This window comes from Arvicola amphibius, chromosome 9 (assembly GCF_903992535.2).
Source record: "Arvicola amphibius chromosome 9, mArvAmp1.2, whole genome shotgun sequence".
Classification (NCBI taxonomy): domain Eukaryota; kingdom Metazoa; phylum Chordata; class Mammalia; order Rodentia; family Cricetidae; genus Arvicola; species Arvicola amphibius.
In genome coordinates, this window is record NC_052055.2 from 46069298 (window position 1) to 46086088 (window position 16791).

A 16791-nucleotide genomic window follows, 5' to 3' on the forward strand; every position below is an offset into this window, starting at 1 on the left:
GCACCTACACTCAAGCATGTACACAGCTGTGTGTGGAAGATAAGTCTTTAAAAGCAGGACAATAACAGCGTGCTGGGAAGCAGGAAGTGTCCTTGGGCAGAAGTTCTCTGCAGATGTGCTCAAGTTAAATGAAGTCATAGGAGAGGGAGGCGGAACCTCATCCGTTATAGTCACTGTCCTGGTGAAAGGAAGCTGGGCACAGATGCCCATGAATGAACGCCATGTGACAGAGGCCCAATGGGTGCCACATCTACTAGTCAACAGCATAAGGATTGTCCACAACCCCCAGGATTGTGTTATAACTAATGTGTTGTGGCCATAGGCTCAAGCAGGTGACTCTGCAGTTAGGATGGAATCTTCCAGGGGGATCTAGGAACCTGTTTCCTTCTGTGTACATGCTATGGTCCCCAGCTGCAGCCAAGATCCTGCCTTCTGCCTCCTCTGCCCTATCATTTCCATCTCTGCTTGCCCAGCTTTCCTTGTGGCCTCAAGGGAAGTTTCATGGCTGGTACAAATGGGTAGTAAATAGAAGAATACTAGATGTATAAATGGGTGAATGGTGATGTTGGGATGAATGGTACATGGTAATAATAAATGGATGGATAGATAGTAGATTGATAGAAAGATGATAGGTAGGTAGATAGATGGGAATATGGATAAATGGTTAGGATGATAGATAGGTAGATGGATGGGTAGATGGCAGGGTATGAGACTAAATAATTCAAGAATTTGCCAGTGATGTTTTCTCTAACCCTAGGTCTCAGTCCTAGTGAGGGCTGCCTAAGGAGGCTGTCAACATTATTATCCTCAATACTCATTTGCCATGGTCAGTGTCTCATCAGAAAAAAAATGTCTTCACCTGTAGGCAGGACTTCCTCCCTACCCTCCCACATGTGGACTGCTCTGCAGTTCCAGTTTAGCTCCTAAAGTGAAGGAATGCCCCTTCTATGCGTGCAGGGACATGTGGTTTTCCAACATAGTAAAGACCAATGTTCCGGGATTCCTCGTGCTCCCAGGGCCTGTCCCCCAGCAAGCTGCACCAACCCTGGAAGCAGAATGGAGATGTTTCAGTTCCACACATGGGAATTAAAGCCTCTTCTTCACCTGTCTCTGCTCTTAAACTGCCCATCAGTTCAGTAGAGTTTGCCCATGCAAGATGATTGGAGTAACTTTTTTTTCTTTTTCCCCCTCCACGTACCTGCCTTGATCCTAATGAAATAATGAAACAGGCACCCCATGACAACTGCAAGCTATGCTTTCTCCCTCCTCTCTCAATCTAATTTGATTACCCAAATCTGAAGTGTTTTGCACTGGCGTGGCGTGACGTGCTAATCATAAAGTGGGGCTCCCTATTCTTGAGGGCTGGGGGACAGTTCCAGGCAGCTAATGAATCACTGTAATCAGAGAGCCATCTTGAAAATTAATCCATTCTACTGAAACTATTTAAAGACAAAATCATTATCGTGGCAGTTCTCACTAAATTATGTTGTCTAAGGGTTGCGGGAAGGAACTTGTCATTTCAAGATGCAGCCCGGGTCTTAGAGACAGTTCTTCCCCAAGTGATGGGAAGGTTTATTGTGGAGTGCTGAAGAACACCACCCTCCTTTGGTTAGTTCCTTACTTCCCCCGGGCCCTTGATGCTCCTGTGGCAAGACTGGACCAGTCTGACATCCACCCCATGAATGGCCACCAAGATCTTCAACTGGGCCCATGGCCTGCCCTAATGGTGGTTGGTGTTCCTCACACCAGACTCTTGTACTCTCCTCTGTGGTGGAGCGGAAGGGAGGTCTTCACCTGTGGAAAGTGGTGTCTTGGTTTTAAGAAGAAAGGGGTCTTCTGAATGTGCTACAGTGGTACAGTTGTTGAGCTGGTTGTGAAGTAGCCTGAGTGTGATTCCTTCTAGGCTCATGAATTGCTCCACTGCACATCTCTGGTCCTGCACCAAGGCTTGTGGCAGAGGCCACTGCCAGGATGGGTTCAGTGCTGTCACTCCAGTCATCCTTTTGTGACCAAGTGACACTCTACTAGTGCCCACCAAGAACCTGCTTTCATTGGGGCCACGTTCCTCTCAAAGCAGGAACAGATGGCCACGGGGCAGGTCTCATATCTGTGACTCCCAACTCCAGGGCCAGCCAACCCTGGTTTACCTCCTGCTGCTGCTGGCTCCCCAGGATACGAACTGACCAGTGTACTCTAGGCACACAGCAGTATCTATGGGCACATGTGTCAGCACAGGCCTCTGTGTCTTCCTGCATCGCTTCCATCAGCCCAAAGTGTCCACTCCACACACTTAATGGGGCCACCTCATCCTCCAAGCCTCACCTCTTTCTGAAAGCTCGCCTGACAGCCTGGGGAAAACCTTGGAACCACCACTGCCTTGTGCAATCTGTATGCTGGCCCTTTATGTAATACAGTACCAGGGATAGTGTTCTCAGAACATTTCTGAGGACAGACCTGTATCCTGAGCTGGGTATGGCCCATGTTCTATGGTAAGGGCAGCCTGAATCAGTGACCCTGCTCTGCTCTGCTCAGAAAGCACAGAGTGAAACTCCTCAGCACAGGTACAGTGTGCAAGGCCCCTGCCCTGCCTTCCTCATGGGTACCTAGGCCCTGAGCACTAACATTGTAAGAAGACACCAGTGGCTTCTCACCCCAGTATGATCAGGGAATCTTGAGGAGGCTCCAGTAAGCTTGCCGGCCATGTTCACCCATGACAGTGCTGAGTCAGTATTTTCTCCCAAGTACAGCCCCTTACGTAACCAAGGAGACAAATAGCAAATCTGAAAGCAGGAAGCCAGAGCTTTAAGGTGGGGATGAGGGTAAACCTTCCCACCCAAAGGGCTGGGCCCTCCAAGGCCTGCCAGGGAGGCATGGCTGCATCCTCCAGTTTATGAAGCCCAGCAGTCTGAGCCTCCTCAGACAGAGGTTTCTGTGGACCTGGAGGAATGAGGCCTCTGGCTTCAAACTGTGGAGACTCATGTTCATTCATTTCTTCAGTGGAGTGTCTCTTTTTATATCAGCCCCATCCTCACTGAGGGTCGATGCTGAGGAGGTTCAGGGGTCAACAAAGGACCTAGACCTGTACGAGAGGAGAGGGGACAGGACATGAGCATAGTGTCTTCTGTTGGCCACTGTGGTCATGGGAACTGCTCAGGAGAGGACCTGCCTCAGGCCAGGATAACAGAGGAGCAGAGAGGATTCTGGAAGGCTAAGATAGCCCCTACAGGTGACCCATCTGTGTGGCGTCCCTATGGCACCTGAAGAAACAAAGTGACAAGCATAGAGAGAGGAGACACATCCATTCAGGGCAGCAAGGCCTTGACTGGCCGAGTTTCTTAGGCATGCACTTGTCTTTGTGCCCACGACCTGTGCTCAGCCCAGGTCTTGGGGCTACCATTTCTAAACCATGGCAAATTTCAGATGATGGGCTTTGGGCTTTGCATGGTCTGTAGACAGGATTCTCACAGAGTCTTCCTAAGATGGAAAAAAAGGGAGACAGACATTGCTTAGAGAAGAGGCAAGAATGGCACTATAGCTTAATGCTGAGCCCAGCATGATCTGTGAAGCAAGGCAGCTCTGAGTTCTCTACTCCCCTATCTTCCTCCTCCCTTCCACTTGCCCCCTGTCTCCTACCTCATTAGGAAATTTGCTGGGGTCCTTGTCTAGTTTGACCCAAGGAAAGTAATGAACTGGGGAACCTTCGCTGTTGGACCTGTTGGGTCTCCCAGAGTGAACCGAACGGTCATAGTTCTACTGCAGGTCAGAGCTCAACCAACCACAAAGGGTAAACCCGAGAGAGAGGTGACCACAGAGGCTCTAGACTCCAGGCACCTGGGACGTAGTGCCTGATACCCTTCATCCCTAAAACAACCCATAATTCTCACCCTGCCTCTTCACTCTCCTTCTCTTCCAGTGAAGGTGGAGTAGTGTCAGAACCTGGTCCTCCATCTCTGAGTTCAAACCCTCTGTAGCAAGGGGTGTAGGCTGCTCGTGTAGAGTGCTGGCCTGCAGAGCCCCAGCTTGCTGCTACCAGAATAGCATAGCCAAATAAAAATCCCTAGGGTAAGTACGGAAAGCTCTAGCCTCAAGGAGACCTCAGAACTCACATCACACTTCTCTAAAGCGATGGGGGTGATGGTGGTGATGGGATGGTGGTAATTCTGATAATGAGCATAGAGATGGTGGTGGTGGTCATTATAATGATGGTGATTATGAGGAAGGTGATGGTGATGACCATAGTGGTAATAATAATGATGATAAAGAAGGCAGGGATGCTGGTATTGGTGGTAGACGTGCTAATGATGATAATTCTAAGGACAGTGGTAATTCTGAGAATCATGGCAATGGTGGATGATGACGGTGAAAATGGTGCTAGTGACAGCGGTGATGATGATGGTGATGTTAATGGCAGTGGTGATAGTGACAGTAGTGGAGATGATGATAGTGGTGGCATCAGCAGGACGGCTGTGGGGTCAGTGCTTTCTGCAGAGGGAACTGCCTCTCTGGGCTTATAGAATAGAGTTCTTGGCAGGGCGGGCAGCAGAAGAGACTGTGCAGCCTTATTCATAGGCTTTTAGGCCTCGGTAATATGTGCTGGAGGGATTCCAAGCTCAACATGGTACCCTTGTGCGTATCTCTTCCCAGGTCTGCTTAGATAAAGGAGATGCGGCTGACCAGGCCCAGCCGTGGCAGTGTAAATCAACGCTCAATCAGGTTCTCTGCCTTGATTACCTGGAACCAGTATCTGATTACCGCCCGGGTGACAGGATGCTCTCTTACTCCAAAGGGACGAAAACAGCCACATGTGTGTCAGAATCTGTGTGATCCAGCATGGACCCTGACCACGGGGTACAGAGCTGTTCCTTGATTCTATCCAATGCCTCATTGCCAGGGTCCATCATCATCATCCCTTTCCTATGAGCCCCTCCTGGAATCCCAGCCGGATGAAGCCAGAACTGTAAGAGAGCAATAGCCCTCTCTCTGGGGACTGGAGGTTTCTGGGCCCAGTGTGAGCTCCTTATCTAGGCTCCTAAAGGCCAGTACATGACAGGGATGTGTCCCCACTAGTGGGGAGACCTCTTTAACCCAATCCTGGGGCAGATTAGGCTTCTCTCCAGATAGGTCCCACTCCAGGTAAGCCCCACCCCAGCTGTGCCTCCTGCTCCTCTGACCAGCTCTCTGTGGCCTGGGTATGGGCAGACAGGAGCACTCCTCAGACTCAGACAATGCAGCATGCCCTTGGAAGGGCGGCTCCCTCGCAGCTGTTGCTGAGCTGTATCGTTTTTATAATAATGTTGTTGGAATATGAACTCAAGCCAAGATAAGCCCTCCCAGACTGTAGGGTAGGAATAAACCAAAGCCCATTCACAATTAAACACAAACAAAACTGCAAAACCAATAAAATTGAAATTTGCAGCATTAATTTTACAGGGCAGGTGTTTCCCAGAGCCGCAGCTCAGGGAGTAGACTCCAGGGTGCAAGAACTACCTGCTGGTACTCAGATAGCGTCTGTGTTCATTCAGGGGATGCCAGTTCGCACATACGTAAGGGCAGCTGCCTGAACTGTGCTAATAACAGAGGCTTTGTCTGTTGTCATCACACCTTCCATTTAACCCAGAGCCATCCCAGAAGGCATGTTTAATAGCGGGTTCTTGATAACTCGTTTACGCTGTTGCCTTCCCGTGCCAACAGCTCTACCTTGCAGCCTGACAGGGTGTTGCTTTAAATGGGAATAATCCAATTACTGCAGGGCCCAGGAACGGAATCTTCGTTGCTTATTTACTGCCGTGCTTAGTGCCAATGAACTGCTGCAAGGCAGGGAGTGGGAGGCAGAAAACCCGCAGATGAGCTAGGTATTGCCACTACAGGCTGGCGTCAGACTTCCTGGGGGCTGTGCCCCACTGCCCTGCCTGTGGAATTCATGGGGGAACTTCTGCTACATTTGAGTGCATGAACACACTTTTGTACTCATTGGAAATAGGCTGGGTGGATAGCATGGGGAGCCTGCGTTAGTTACATTGCTCATTGCTGTAAATAAATGCCTGGCAAAAAGCAAGCTAGGGGAGAAAGGGTTTACTTTGGTGCACAGTTTGAGGATGCAGTCCATCGTGGTCAGGAAGGCATGGTGGCAGGAGTGTGAGGCAGCTGGTCACATTGTATCCAAAGTCAGGGAGCAGCAATGAATGTTAGTGCTCAGGTAACATTGTATCCAAAGTCAGGGAGTAGCAATGAATGTTAGTGCTCAGGTAACATTGTATCCAAAGTCAGGAAGCAGCAATGAGTGTTAGTGCTCAGGCAACATTGTATCCAAAGTCAAGGAGCAGCAATGAGTGTTAGTGCTCAGGCAACATTGTATCTAAAGTCAGGGAGCAGCAATGAGTGTTAGTGCTCAGGCAACATTGTATCCTAAGTCAGGGCGCAGCAATGAGTGTTAGTGCTCAGGCAACATTGTATCCAAAATCAGGGAGCAGCAATGAGTGTTAGTGCTCAGGCAACATTGTATCCTAAGTCAGGGAGCAGCAATGAGTGTTGGCGCTTGGGTCACATTGTATCCAAAGTCAGGATGAGTATTGGTACTCTATCTTGTTTCATCTCTATTCGTTTTTATTATTTTTAACACAGTCCAGACCCCAAGCTACACATGGTGCCACACACATTTCCGGTGGATCCTCCTACCTCAGTTAACCCAGTCGAGATAATGCTTCACAGACATTCCCATAGACTTGTCTCCATGGTGATTCTAAATCCCATCAAGTACACAGTCAAGATCAGCCATCACAAATTTCCCCTCCAGACCACACAGGAGGTGCTGCATATTTTCTAGTCCTGAATCTCTGTTGATAAGACAGACACCGAGAAAAGACAGGCGAGAAGGCTCATCCCCTGAGGCTTAGCCTGGGTTTTCTAGCAAAGGATACCTGGGAGAAAGCTCACAGTTCTTGTGGCCCTCCTTGTCCTCCCATAATGAGAACAACCAGGACCAAGGAATCTCCTCCAGGGACCCATATGTAGCCACAGAACATTCATGGCCCCAGGTGTGGGGCTTTGCTTCTTCATGATGGTCGTTTCCAGTGGACCCTGGTAGCTCTCCCTCTCTCTCCCTTACCCCCGAGATGGATTCAGGAATATGACTCCAGACAGTGCATCTTACAGCTGAGCAGTTACCAAATGTTGTTCCTGGGAGTTTGGGGTTGCCATGCAGTTGAGGAGTAACCCCAGGGTTGGGGTCATAACATGCCTGGCAAGCCTTGTCTGAAGTGCAGAAAGCAGGGTCTACAAGATTTGATCTCCTCAAATGTAGGGTGCCATCACTGGTTCCTGTGCTTAGGACCAGTTGTGAGTTCCCTAACTGGATACAGGGATGGGCTTGCCATGTCCACTTCCCCGGGAGCATCCAAGGTGGGCCTGAGATGGCCCAGCAGAGAATTCTGCCATGGAAGTGAGTGATATTAGGTGGCTTGGGGTTTATTTTAGCAAACAGAATAGAAAATCATTTTATAACAGAGTGAACTAAAGTGAGGGGCTGCCACTGCTGGAAGTAACATGGTGGTGTATGACAGACCTGCCAAGATTGGGGACAAAAACATCTGCACTTTGCACAGGTGACAAAGCCTTCAGTAGCTCTGAGGTCCTCCCAGCCTGTCTAAACATCACTAGAGAGCCCAAGCCTAAGTCCTCCAGCCCACAAGGCTCCCTCTTTCTTAGCATCACCCTTGTGGGGAGCATTCATTCCACCTCAGATCTGTTTCTCTCCCCAATTCTGTGCTCTTTTGTCCAAACTCTCCCCTCTGTCTGAACTTCCACTAGCTAAACAGCTGCTTTCAACTCCACTTAAGGTTGCTAGGCTGTGGCAAATTGTCCAGGAGCCCTCACGACCTATGACCCATCCTAGGCCCGAAAAGCCCCAGGCCCCTGTACCCTACATCACTCTCTGCATTCTGCCTGCAGGCTACTTGTCTTTGCCTATCAGGCCAGGGTCTGGGCTCCAGCAGCTGCTTCGTACTGGATCTTGGGACATTGGGGACAAAATTCTGTCTCATACCAGCCAATGTCCACAAGAGAGGCTTAGTGAAGGGAGCAAGTAGCCCCACTGTCCTCAGAACACTGCCACAGATCCTGGCAGTATGGGACTGTCAGTCATGGACATTGGTATAGGTCACTGTGGAACCACCAGGGTGTGTGGGGGGGGATGTGAGATTTTGCACTCAGCTTGAGGTGTGCATGTGGTGTGTGTGTGTGTGTGTGTGCACATGCGTGTGTGCTCTTTATTTGCACATGTGTGATAGGGATGTGTGGTGTATATGTAAACAGCATTTTGTAGTGTAGGTGTGTGCAGCCCTATGGTATGGGCATGTAAATGCTATCGTGTGTGTGTGTGTGTGTGTGTGTGTGTGTGTGTGCGTGCGTGAGTGCGTGAGTGCGTGTGTGTGTGTTGTGGAGGGGAATGCTATCTGCACAAATGTATATGTGTGTGATGCAGACAGTCACTGTGGAGAGGAACTACTTGCAGTCCACCATGCTGCCTTTGGGGAAGCGTGTATATGGAATTGGTATGGCAGTGTCTCTGGGTCCCACTCTGCAGCCCTGTGGAAGGCGTGGGCTCTGGAATGTTCTCCCTCTCAAAGGCAGCCTCCTCTCCTTCCCAGGCTGGAGCTCATATGCCTGGCCTCCCTCCGTATTTCTAGAGTATCCACTTTCTTCTAGGACCCTGGGATACACGAAACTCCACCTCCTGACTGCCACAGGCTGAGGAACCCTGCAGGCTGTGGCAGCTGTCTGCCCAAACTCGGACCACTGACCACTTTCACTTACGCTCCTTAAGAGGTGCCCATCAGTCCCTACGGACATCCTTCCCAGTGCTGAGAGCTCTGTGCCAACAGGGCCAGAGAAGGACCAGCTCAGCCCATGATCTGGGTGAGATGAAGTTGTGAAGTGGAGGCATGAAAGGCCCCTTTGTCCCTAGGATGTGGTAGCCTGGTGCTGGCCCGGCACTGTGTCTCCCACCGCCCCCAGCAGGAAGTAGGCTGGGCTGTGTGAGCTGACTTCCAGCAAGCGAACAAAAGGACCTGTGTGTTCAGTGCTGTTCAGTGTCCTCAGAGGCTTGGTCCGTGGGTATGCCCAGGCTCTGCTTGTCTGTGTGCTGCTACAGACCAGCCCACAACACAGCCTGGCTGTGTGTGCTTATATCCTTGCATACACGTGTGTAGATATGCACATGTGTGACATGTGTGGTGTCTGAGTATGTGTATATATTTACAGCGTGCATGTGTGTACTTATTGTTCATGCATGTGCACATATTTGAGATGCATGGTGCATATATCTGTGAGTACTTGTGTATGTGAAGTGTGTAAGCATATGTGTGTACCTATGTGCACTTGTGCATGATATATGTATCGTGTGTAGTATGGTATGTATACGTGTATGTTTATGTGTTTGTTACGTATCTACCTGTGTAAATGTATCTATGTTATTATGTACGTGTGTATTTGTGGTGTGTATATGTGAGAATTTATACATGTATGTGCAGTGTGTGAATATGTTTGTGTGATGTAGGTATATGATATAGGTGGATATCCTAGATTTATGTGTGTGAGTGCATGTATGAATGTGTGTTCTGCTTGCATGTGTATCCACATAGGTTGCTTTATGTTGAAAGGTATTGTGATTATACCATCTGAAGTATGTACCTTGTGTTTGTGTTCATGTATTTTATGTGCACACCCCATGTCTGCACACATGTATGTTCGTGAGGATGTGTATGTCATATGGCCTGGACAGGAGCTCTGTACCCCCCATAACCTAAGGCCATTAGGACCTTGCCACTTCCTTCCTGACCTGTACATACCTGTGTATGTTATCCTGTCATGTATGAGCTTTCCCCAGTGGCAGCAGACTACAAGCCTTATCCCTCTTCCCACTTCTTACCCAGCTGTTAAAGGGTGAAGGAGGTTCAGGAGCCCTATGTGTGTTTCACAGAAAATAGTCGTGATACAAGATAGGATGGGATCTGAACTCAGACCCAGAGTCCCTTAGCCCACCAGCCATTCCCTAATTCCAGAGCCCACACATTCCTGGTATATCCTGCCGACAGGCAGGCCACGGCTGGCTCTTGGTGCTACCACGCTACCCTAACCAGTTCACAGTGCATCACCCCAGGACCTACTCTTGGTGACAGATATGTTGGCCTTCGATCTTGCTGTTCTTCTAGTAGCTGGAGGCTTCCTTTTCCTTCACAGCCAGTTCTGTTCTTGACTTGTTAGGCAGGCAGAGACAACGCGACTGGGAGCCTTGGTTCCCTAACCTTCAAACCCCTCTCTGAGTGGCTTTATTGAGACAGGTTGGTGCAGAGAGGGATATTGCTCATGGCAGTGTTTGATCTGTCAGTTGCATCCTTCTGTGGCTGAAGGCAGAGAGAAAGAGGAAGGAAAGGGGGAGACAGACAGACAGACAGAGAGTTGAGAAAGTTCTCATGCACTGCAAACAGGCGTTTGGGGGCTGAAGTGTGGGTGTGGATCCCGAGGCAGCCGATTTCAGGCTTTCGGGCTTGTATTTGTTGGTGCCTGAGACAGTTTTCATACCATCTTTTGCTGTCACCAAAAATGACACATCAGGGCTGGGAGAAGCAGCTGCTGGTGACATTGCACAACTAATGAACAACCAGGGACAGATGTGTGTCACAAGCCAACTCTGCTTGCCCACCAGCCACCTGTGCTGTGTGATTATTAGGATCCTAGGAGAGTGGCTTGGGCGGATACCTATAGCTCTTTGGAATGTCCTCAGCCTAGGGATACCCATGGCCTGGGGTGTGGGGAGGGTATTCTTTGGGTCCCTTATAAGACCACTAAACCTTCTAATTCAGAACTCCTCCTGTGTCCTTGTTTGAATTCAGTTACTTCCGTGTGGTCTTGTCTCTAAATACAAGGGTCAGGGACTTAGCACACAAATTTATATTACATCTCTAGCTGTAACGTGAAAAGAGTTGTTGCTGGCAACTGATATAAAGACCCAAGGATGGAGTGAGGCAAGCACCATATCCCGTGGCACTCTCTCCAGTGCCTGTGGCAGGCAATTACAAAACTCCTGTCTGCTGCGCACTTTATCATGGAGCCCCTGCCGGCATGTCAAGCCTGCTACACAATGGCCATCACTCTATCTAAAATGCCTGCCTTCGTGTCTTCCGAACTATTCCAGGCCCTCCAGACCCATGGTCCTTGTAGTAACCCTAGAGCCCAGCCTTCACTGTGTGAGCTCTGTCCTACGTCTTTGCCGCCCATTGCCTAAGTTTGTGCAGGGCCATCACTGCCTCCAGAGCCAGCTCTCTGGTCCTATGTGAAGGGTGACTTGTAGGACTGCTTGTTCAAATCAAGATATCAAGAAATGGGGAACAAAACACTGCCCAGTTGCACCCTTCCTCTGCCAGGTCATGAGCACATATTCTGTTAAAGCAGTGGTGCCCTCTGATTGCCCGGCTGAAGGACTGTGTCTGAGTACACGACACCCAAACTCGTATGTGTTTGCAGAGCTATTTACTTGCCAGTTATCACCCCTTACTGTGAGAAAGTGGGGAGAAATTGTAATACACATATTCTGCGGAATTATACCTCTCATTTAAGCAAATCTGGAGTCCTGTGCATCAATATTTTTTTACAGCGAAATTGAAAAGAAATTTTAGGAGAAGAGAGGAAGCCCAGGAGTTGGAAAGGTTGTGTGTGGGACCAGGGATGAAGCTGGATTGGGTGGAGACTGTCATCCCTTCTTTTCTGGGGATGTAAAGATCTCTACAGCTGTGTCTTGTGAGGGTGACAGAGGGGTTCCCACTCTGCTCTAACAGAGTTGGCCAATCCTGAGGCTCAACCACCAGCATTTTGCACCTCCTAAGCCGTGAGGCCAATCAGTATATGGCTTCCTGAAGGAGGAGCACGAACGGAAACTGTGAAGGTTCTCAGTGCACAGGTCCTTACTGTCCAAAGGGAATGAACTCAGACCATAGTTGAGGCGGTGAACTCTAGGTAAACATGAGGAGTACAGGCTAGGCCTTCCTGCGTGCGGAGTAGAGTGTCAGGCATGGAGGTCGTAGAACAGGCAGATAACAGAGGCATATCCCTATTCTTTCTTTGTCTGGTTGTTTTGTGAGCCTAGACCCCAAAGGTTTTTGCAGGTTGTTTTTGATTTCTTTTTCGTGGTTCAGTCTCTGATGTTGAGGTTAAAGTTGGATGTGGGATTCTGCATAGCTGAGTCTTCCAACAGTGCCCACGGGTGTTGGTGTTTACCACTCCCTCGCTGCTGTGATGAAATACCTAGTAGAAACAGGATGAAGAATTGATTTCAGCTCTTGGCTTCATGGATCTTAGCCCGTGCTTGCATGGCTCACACCATGAGGCAGACACGAAATACCCATTCTAAGCTGACTTTCTCCTTGTTCTTGACTCTGTTCGGGTACCCAGCCCACGGATGATGCCGCCCATGTTCAGGGTAGGTCAGCCCCCTTTGCCTCTCTGGAAAAGCCCTCACAGACACTCATGGATGTGCTCCACCATCTCCTAGGTGATCGTAAGTCCCATCATGTTGACCATGACTGACCATCTCAAAGACTTAGCTGTTACTGGGACCACAAGCCTTGTTTTGGGTCATTTGAGTGAAGCAGCAGTCGTTAGAATTGCCTCAGGAAGGAGGTTAGCGAGGTGAGCAGGTCATGGAAGATTCTGGTAATAAGAATACTAGCTCCATTATGAACCTCTTACTCATAAGCTTCTCATAGCCTCCCTGTCTACCAGGCCTGACCACCAAACCTTGGTGGGTTTCCAGTGAAGGAGAAGGGTGGTCTTCTTACGCCCAGGTTTTGACGTCTTGTTCTGATAGACACTGTGACCACCTCCCCACTTCCAGCTCTTCCCTAGACCACTACCCTGCAGGCCCCAGGGCTCAGACAAAGACTCAGGCCTGCCAGTCTTGGAGCCCTGATCAGGTCTGTGTCTGTAGATGACTGGGGGTCATGGTTCCTATACAGTTGCTGACTTCCTGTCAGGCCTCACTCCTGACACTGAGCCCTGGTCCTACCCAAGCTGTCCTGTGGGTGCCCACAGCAATAGATCTAAGACATACCCTATCAGTTTCTAACAGAAAAGAAGATTGAGGCGTTTGCCCCTCAGGAAGGGGAATGGCACCATGATGAAGATGTTTTGACGCTCTCAGTGACTGCTTGCAGTTGGGGACTGATGATAGTACGCCCAGGAGAGGCAGGATGTGGCCAGTTTCCATGTGGAAGGTCTCTGAATGGCATAGTACCCGCCCATGGGACTTCCCACCGTGTGGTCCAGGCTCCAGGCCCAGCTTTAGGAAGCAGAAACTCCATTCTGTGAGGCCTGCGTGTTGGGAGTGGCATACTGACCAGCTCTCTGCTCTCTCCCACAGCACGAATTATCAAGACAAAGCAGTGGTGTGACATGCTCCCCTGCCTGGAGGGGGAAGGCTGCGACTTGTTAATCAACCGGTCAGGCTGGACTTGCACACAGCCCGGAGGGCGGATAAAGACCACCACGGTATGTGGCCCCTTTTCTTTCTTGTGGGCATGTTGGGGTTCCGAGAAGTGAGCGGACACCACGGCCTGTGATGGATGTGGATACTTCGGGATGAAACAGGGACAAGTGGCAGCTGGTAACTCCATCCCAGTCAGCTCCTCCTCACCCTCTGGCATTGAGTCCCGGAGAGCCTGTCCCTAATCAGTTGGTCTTTGGGTACATGAACACTGTACCACAGAACACAGAACCACATATACTGATCAACTGGGTTGGTCATCTCAGAAGAAAAGCTAAAACAAGATTGCTGGCACCAAGGATGCTTGGCTTTGTAGGGATGATGTGGAAGTACATCAGGCACCTCAAAATCTAAGAGCAAGTTTCTGTACCCCACCTGAGGCCAAGAGGACCATCCAGATTCAGGTTTAGGGAGAGGGCTACCTCTGGTTCTGCTGCTGCCCTAGATATGATCTGGTGACTGCTAACAGACCCCAATGGTTCCCAAAACTTCAGCCCGCTCATCCTATCGAGCCAGGCACACTAAGCTCTTTCTGGAGGCCACAGCCAACTTCATCTCCAGAGCCATTCTTTCCACAGATGGCTGAATACAGAGGACTCTGGGATGCTCTGATTTTTGTTTTTCTTGTTGTCCATTCTTTGAAATTTCTGAGGCATGATGGCTCCACATACTGCCTGGGCACTGCAGACAGTTATCCATCTGTGATACGCAACTGAGAGGTGAAAAGTCTTTGGGCAAGACAGATGGGTAAGCCTCCTCGGGTTGGTGACTGGCCACTTAGCACTGGCTTCTTTGAGAACAAGGCTGAGACTTAGGCTCTGAAACTCCTGTAGAGGTGTATGGAGGGGGAAGCCACAGGTATAGGATGCTGCCCTGTGTTTGCCTCTGCCCTGTGAAGACCACAGGTACAGGTTGAGCCCCTGAGCTCCCAAGATGCCCCAGGCAGGGGGCACAGATAGGTGTGAGGTGAGATAATAGTGATGAGCCCCATCAGCCACAACCATGCAGAGGGCTGCTTGAAGGCTTGCCCAGTGTCCCAGCGTGGTCTCCTGTATAAGGCCTAGCCTCCCCAACTATACCTCAAGCTATTCAGCCACCTGGATACGTGCTACAGTGGTGGAAACTGGTTCCAGGAAAGGAGTTGCATATCCATAGTGCCTCCCATGATTCAGTGCAGTCACGACAAGGCTAGAGTTCTTAACTCCCGGCCTGTGTCCTTTTGGGGATGTAGCCCTAGGCTGGTCTATTCCCCACTTGCTGGAGTCATACTCGGAAGGGATGGGCAATTAAGGGCATGTGTAATTGCAATTGGGCACCACAGTGGACTGGGTGGGTGTGAGGGACTCCTGAGTCAGCTTTACCCCCTCAGAAGCAAGAAGGGAGCTGTATAGTTCAGCAGTCTAGTCCACACGGTGTCCTTGAGTCTAAAAAGATGGAACCTCTAGCCTAAGGTTACGTGTTTTTAAGCTGTCTAAAATCTTGCTTCTCAAGCCAGATCTAAAGAAACCACAATTAGCTGGACAGTGGTGCACACCTTTAATCCCAGCACTTGGGATGCAGAGGCAGGGGGATCTCTGTGAGTCTGAGGCCAGCCTAGTCTGCAGAGAGAGTTCCAGGACAGACTCCAAAGCTACAGAGAGAAACCCTGTCTCTAACAACATAATTAAAGTCTCTACTGTGTGGTTGCATCATGGCCTCTTATAGAGTAAATTAGTAGCATAGGTTCCTCGTGTCACCATAAATTGTTAGAAAATTGTTTTTCCAAGATGTCAGTCGTCACATGTTATATTTAAGAGGCCTGGTGACCGTGTAGTGGCTATTAATTTCTTTCCAGCGTCACTCATCCCAGATAGAGCCTCCCTTCAACCAAGAGCCCTGTCCACTCTGCACCCCAGCTATGCCAGCTCTGCATCCAAGCACCACTGTGACAGCCTAACCCCAGCACGGTGTCACTTGCTATTTATATTTCTCTTTGTGTCACCCGTATTCACGGGCATTTCACTGGGTCTGGGGATCCTATAGCCTGTCCCTTCCTGGGGCCTCCTAAGTACGTGTGATAAATGGATCCATTGATTAGCTCAGCCCACACCCCAGGCACATGCTGATGTTTGCATTTCTGAAATCACTACTTCTCAAAAGCATGGGTCACCACCCCATTAGTGGGTCATGAAATTAATTTACTGGCTCATGATCAGCATGTAAAAGAAATAAGAAAGGTCATAAAAATACTAGAATGCTTCTCAGGTCACTGGAACGAGTGCCACTTAGAGCCATGGAAGTCCATGGCCCCGATGACGCAGGGGACAAACGAGCTTTGCTGCCTCTGAAGTTGCCCCTTAGACTTTGCCTTGTGATCATCCATCTGCACTGAGCCAGGTGACGTGTGAATGCTGAAGGTTCCCCTTGGGCGTGGAAGCAACGCCCCTTCCTTTCTGCGATACATTGTTTTTAGAGGTGGGGCAAGGGGGTGGGACTCCCTTCCTCTTCTACAGCTCCCAGACTCCTGTTTTCCACTAGTCCCGACAGCAGGACATCCAGGGGACCTAAATGAAAAGGGCTAGAGGATCCCAGGTGGGGACTCTGGTCCCTCATAGCTGGTCAGCAATGGATGTCAGTGCAGATGTTAGCTGGCTTTGGCTGCACTGCGCACTGCATATGTTAGTGGCTTTCGGGAATATTCTAGTTAGTGTTTACTCTGCGTTTCTGTGATGTTTATGAATTGCAAGATGCTCGATGGTGAGCCATACCGTTCCCTAAATCAGAATAAACCAGCTGGGTTGGAATCCACTTTTCCCAATTAGCTATTAAGCACCACATTTTGATTCCATATGCATAAACACACGGTTGTGGGGGTAGGAAGGTTTGAGGCGGGCTTTCTGGGAATCCTGCTCAAGAGTTAGCACTCCACAGAAGTGTGTGCCCCAGAGAACATAGAGTCAATGACGTCCAGATGCCGACTGGAGGAACACATGTGGGTGCGGATGTCTGGCCGCTGCACCCAATGTTGGGGAGCCTCTATTACAGATGTGGAGTCCACTCAAGCAGTCAGTCTGAGTACCAGTTCCTCTCAGCTTGCCTGCAACTGAGCTGAGCAGCCTGTGCCTCGACCCACTGGGGCATCTGGAGGTCAAGAGCACCGAGAGCAGTCATATCACCAAAGAACACAAATGCAGACGGTCCTGCTTCTCAGCCATCCCAACAGCATCCTCTACCATGCTTAGCATCTGTCCAGGGCAACCTTTCTTCAGGAGAGCTGC

At 49.8% G+C, this 16791-nt stretch overlaps 1 protein-coding gene across 2 annotated transcripts in view; it reads left to right on the top strand.

The window, feature by feature from the left end:
- Tafa5 (TAFA chemokine like family member 5) overlaps positions 1–16791 on the top strand; it is a 201930-nt gene that overhangs the window by 153157 nt on the left and 31982 nt on the right. For both annotated transcript variants that reach the window (XM_038343065.1, XM_038343066.1), the window contains exon 3: positions 13412–13539. In XM_038343065.1, coding sequence (XP_038198993.1) covers positions 13412–13539 — 128 coding nt within the window. The remainder of the gene's footprint in view (positions 1–13411; positions 13540–16791) is intronic.